The sequence below is a fragment of the Nicrophorus vespilloides genome, unplaced genomic scaffold, assembly GCF_001412225.1.
Source record: "Nicrophorus vespilloides isolate i.1.1-1 unplaced genomic scaffold, Nicve_v1.0, whole genome shotgun sequence".
Classification (NCBI taxonomy): Eukaryota; Metazoa; Arthropoda; class Insecta; order Coleoptera; family Silphidae; genus Nicrophorus; species Nicrophorus vespilloides.
In genome coordinates, this window is record NW_017097158.1 from 89629 (window position 1) to 94559 (window position 4931).

General features: G+C 44.7%; 1 protein-coding gene across 1 annotated transcript; it reads right to left on the reverse strand.

Moving 5' to 3' along the window:
- Window positions 1-2556: 2556 nt before the first annotated feature.
- On the reverse strand, window positions 2557-3742 carry LOC108559190. The gene is made up of 2 exons (XM_017916367.1): window positions 2929-3742; window positions 2557-2819 (listed from the first exon to the last, which is right to left on the reverse strand). The coding sequence occupies exons 1-2, from the start codon at window positions 3740-3742 to the stop codon at window positions 2557-2559; spliced, it is 1077 nt and encodes a 358-aa protein (XP_017771856.1).
- Between the last annotated feature and the right edge of the window lie 1189 nt (window positions 3743-4931).

The following is a 4931-nucleotide window of genomic DNA, read 5'->3' on the forward strand; positions in this document are numbered from 1 at the left end:
TCGGTGATTTTGCGAACCAAATTTTAAATTACGAAAATCTAGAATATTATCTCATGTTCACCTTTCCGAGCAGCGACAACTTTCGAAAAGATTCTCTCCGCCTATCGGAGAACCGCTTTTTACCACCTGATGGTTTTCGTTCATTTAGAATTTTTAGATCTCAAAAGTTTCCAAATTGATTTCGCAAAAGTAACTACTCCCAAATGCGGAAACCAGTTTCTAAACGTATTTCGTTCTCATTATATATCTATTTTTTTTTCTGTAGGTTTGTTTGCTGTTCGTAATCGGATTAGTTTTGGCCTACAATTCGATTCCGGATAATGAAGATTACGGTCCAATCCGCAGGCCGCAGAATCCGACCGCCGCGAGGGATATTCTAGGATACGATAACTTCCAGACGCATCACCAGCAGCAAGGCAAATCCGAAAGTTCTTCTTCGTATGGAAATAATTGGGAGCAGTACGATACCAATCCTAGTTATCACTTGGACAACCAGAGGAACTACCAACCAAACAATTACAGATACAATTATTAATTGCTGCAGATAATCATTATTGATTGGATTTGTATCGAAACTTGAAAGCGTTATTAGTTTTTATATTAAAAATTGCACTGCCGAAGATCCTTTTTTTTTTATTAATTTCGGACAATGAATTAATCGTGTTTCAAGCGAAATTGTGTATATGTAATGTATTTTTTTCTTTTAAATTTACTGACTTAGGTTTAGAACGCGAATCTGTTGTTGATACTTAACATAATTTTATAACTATTGTATATTATCGATGAAAAATAAACTATTTTATTATTAAAAGTGTCTATTTCTAAGTTATATATTATTTAAACACAAAACATTAAAAAAGCTAAACTAGTGATTAATATTTAAGGTGTATTAAATAGTTTTTTTTGGTAAAATTTTTAAAAATAGTATATACCAAACAATATATCAATATACCAACCTATCTTTGAAAGCACACTAACTTTATGTTGTTATCAATAGTTCTGTCGCCTGAGGATCTTATATGTTGTTTTTAAGGTAGTTTTATTTTAACCACCCTATCACTGCTTCTTTGATGGCCATCCTATTTAAATGGTTGTTTTACAATGCCATCTTTTGATTATTATAAAATGAAAATTGTCAGTGAGGTGTGCTCGCAAGAATAAATAATTTTACGGCACACAAGAAGAGGTGACTTCCAATATTTTTCATATGTAATGATCAGGGATGGGATGGTATATTACAACATTTGTCATGGATAGACGAAAACCTAATATTTCTTCCTTAAATCGCGCCGTAGACTCCGGCTTTATTTTTACTGCATTAACATTATTGGAATACATTTTTATCTTTAATCATCAGTGTTATTTTTTTTTTGTAGAAGAGGACTCTCCTGGTTTTCTAGCATGATGCTAACCAGGCTTTTCGGTTCAAGGACCTCGCCCAGTTTTGCCTCAGCATCTTGCTTCCTCGTCGCCCAGCAGTGGCATTTGAAGACGGTGTGTTCGGGTTCGTCCTCCTCCTGGCAGTACCAACACCCTGGGTTGTCTTTTCTTGTTATTGAGTGGAGGTATTTTCCGAAGCATCCATGTCCTGAGAGAGCTTGCGTCACGTGGAAAGTTACTTCTCCGTGCTTCCTTCCCATCTACTGCGTGATGTTTGGGATCATCGTTCTGGTTCATGCGCCCTTTGTTCGAGATCGTGCAGCCTTATTCGTCCCTACTGCCTTCGTAGAGTTCCAGTCTCTCTCTGGCCGGTAGTTCAATGGGAACGGTTTCTGCAATGACCTGCACTGCATCCAAGGATATGGTCGCCTATGCGCAGCATGCTCTTCTTGCTCCCTTTCTCTGCGCTCTGTATTTTGCTACTTGCATTGCATTCGCCCATGCTGGTGCAGCGTACAGCATTAGAGACTGTGTAACTGTACCCAACAGTCTTCTCTTTCGTTGCTTTGGCATCATCCTGATTATGGCTGCAGTAGCCACTTCTGCACGTTCCGGCACGCTCGCTACGTACTCTCCGTCTGTAACTCGGAAAGTAACTGGTTTCGTTTTTCTCCTGCTGGCCAGCAGCACCCCTTCCGTCTTTCCTGGAGCTAGACTGAGCCCCTTCCTGTCCATCCATTCCTGTATATTCAGGATCGCCGAGTTTGCTGACTCAACCAGCACCTCTTCCATTTTAGCAACTACTAGCACTGCTAGGTCGTCCGCGTAGCCTAGGACCGTTACCCCTTCCAGCTGCTGTATTTCAATAATGCCATCATGGACAATATTCCAAAGAGTGGGAGTAGCACCGATCCCTGTGGCACGCCACTAGTGATGGTCACCTCCTTTTCTCCTGAGTCACTTTTTATTCTTCCTGCCGCTAAGGTAACTTTGTATTATCTTAGCTATGCATGTGTTTACCTGTCTTCTGCTAAATTCGTTTTTGATTTCTTTCCATGCCACGTTGGCATTTCTGACGTCCAGGGTTAGCATCGCACATAATATTCTTGTTCTCCAAGTGCCAGTCTTTGCCTCAGTAACAATCTTGATGTCTGCCATGACTGCATCGGTTGTGGATCAACCCTCCCTGAAGCCATACTGCCTGTCGGACAGTCCTCTGCATCTTGCAATCTCGTCTTTCAGCCGGGAGAGGATCAGTTGTTCGTAGTCCTTGCCCATAGTGTCAATCATGCATAGTGGCCTGTATGATGATGGGGCTTCTATGGGTTTCCCCGGTTTCTTCACTAAAACGAGTTTTGCGGTCTTCCAACTGAGTTGATTCAGCATCTGCTCTGGCTTTCCTTGATGGCTCCTTTCAATCGTTTCCTTGCAGCTGACATCTGTTCTTTTTCCGAGTCGCAGTCAGCTCCGTTTGTTCTTCGTCTTTGCCGCTGGTACTGCTTTCTAGCAGCGTGGCAGTGTTTCCTTAATTCTGCTATCTCCTCTGACCACCAGTAAGTTTGTTTCCGGTTGTAATTGGTTGGCTTTTTCCTTGAATTGCTGCGTTGCACACTCCTTCTATGGACTCCATTAGCTCTTCTGCTGTTGGGCTTTCTCCAAGTGTGTCAGCAATGGAGTTTAAGAGTATAGTTTTGTTGAGCTTTCTTGTTGCCCATTCCGGTGTGACTGCTTGGTGCTGGCTCCTTGTTCTGTCTCTGATGCTGTACATTATATATCTGTGGTGAGTCAGCGTTTCCTTGTCCAGAACCCTCCAATCATTTATTTTGGCAGCTATTCCAGGCGTGACCATAGTGATGTCAAGGATAGATAAATAGTTTCCACGCTCGAAAGTAGGGTCAGAGCCTCTGTTTGCGCATACTAGATTTAGCCTAGCAGCCCACTCAGTGATGTCTTCTCTTGCGTCCGTGCGTGTCTCACCCCATTCCGGAATCTTTCCGTTTAGGTCCCCCGAAATTATTGCCTGCCCTCCTTGTCTTCTTGCGTCTAGTGCAATGTTTGCGATAACGGGAGTGCTTTCGGCTCTACTGAAGTTTGGGGATATGTAACAGGAGTAGAGAGTGTAATTTGTTGTCTTTATCCAGACATATCCAGTCCCCCGTCCTGTTTTTTGAACCGCCACTTTATTGTTCAGGACTTTGATTGCAGCATCCCGGGTTCGTCGCAGAACCAGCCTGCTCTGCTTAGTGCCTTGTTCGGTTCGAACTACTAAAATGTCAGAGTTCAGTTCTTTAGCTGTGACATAAAGCATGTCCTGGGCAGCCCTGAACCTGTTTGGGTTCGTCTGTATGATTTTAGTGACCATTTCTGCGACAGCCAAACCGCTGTTGATCTTTAAGCGCTCGTCTATATATCGGACAGAGCGTGTGCCTGCCTGATGTCCCGCTTGGCAGCATAGCAGTCCTTGGCTTTGTGGCCCCCTCCTTGCTGCATCTTAGGCAGTACCTCGTACCTCGTTCTATCACTGCCAGTGCAGTTTTGTGCAGTTATGCGGCCACTTTCTGTGAGTTTCCTTCCTGCGGCTTGTGGGATTTCGGCTGTCGATATTTGCTTCCTCCCCTGTGCAGGTCTAATGTTTTTGACGCAAGCATCCGTCCCTGTCGCGGCTCTCAGTGCAGTTTCCACCTCACTGATGGTTGTTTATTCATCGAGGTCTTTGATGCAGACAGTAATCGTGCTCTGCAGCACGCTTACGCTGTGGCCGTTTTCCATTTTCTCAGCTAGAGCAGCTCTCAATGTTTCCGCTACCTCTTGAGATTTCCATGAGTAGGTCGACAGAAGTGATGTCGACATTTACTTCCTCTATGTTAATGCTCTCCTTTACCTTTTTGAGAACCTCAGAGTAGCTCTTTCCTTCTGCCCGTACGATGACAGCTTCTGCCATGTTCCTCCCCCTTTTGCGCTTTCGGGCTTCCGCGTTTCGTTGTGCCTTTTTTCGTTTTCGTCTTCTCTCATCTTCGGCGTCAAAGCCCTTGTTGTTTCCTTGCTGCCAGAAGAGTCTTCCTATGCGCCAGCGTGATTGCTCGGTTCTGGTCCAGCGGGTGTATCTTTAACAGCTGTTTCGAGAGCACTCTCATGGTTCTCTCCGTGATTGCCAACGTCCTCTGTGCACGCGCACTCTGGCGGCGACGTTTCGTCGACGATCCATTTTGAGGTTATGATCTCATGCAATTTGCTCACTCTTTGCTTTATTCCAATAGGTGTTCTCGAGTACCTATCGACGAGTTTCTTCAGATCTCTTGCACACCCGAAGAGCTCCTCCACGCCTGCAGCTGTTTGCGTGCCATTTCTCCACCGTTGTTCAACACTGAAATCTGCCGTTCTTCGCACTCGACCACTCCCGTCCGGCGCCATGTTGCCACTCCGGTGCAATCTCTCTTCTGCTGAGCACCTGGCGGGACACAGAGATCTACTAGGAACCTGGGGACCAAAGACGCTGTGTAGTGGCGTGCCCTCGCAACTTGACCACTGAAGATGGCGCCACTCGATTTTCA

Coding starts and splice junctions, on each gene's coding strand:
- LOC108559190 (XM_017916367.1), bottom strand. CDS start 3,742: ATGGTCACTAAAATCATACAGACGAACCCAAACAGGTTCAGGGCTGCC. Junction 2,820..2,928: donor CGGAAACAAACTTACTGGTG/GTCAGAGGAGAT, acceptor GAAAAAGAACAG/ATGTCAGCTGCAAGGAAACG.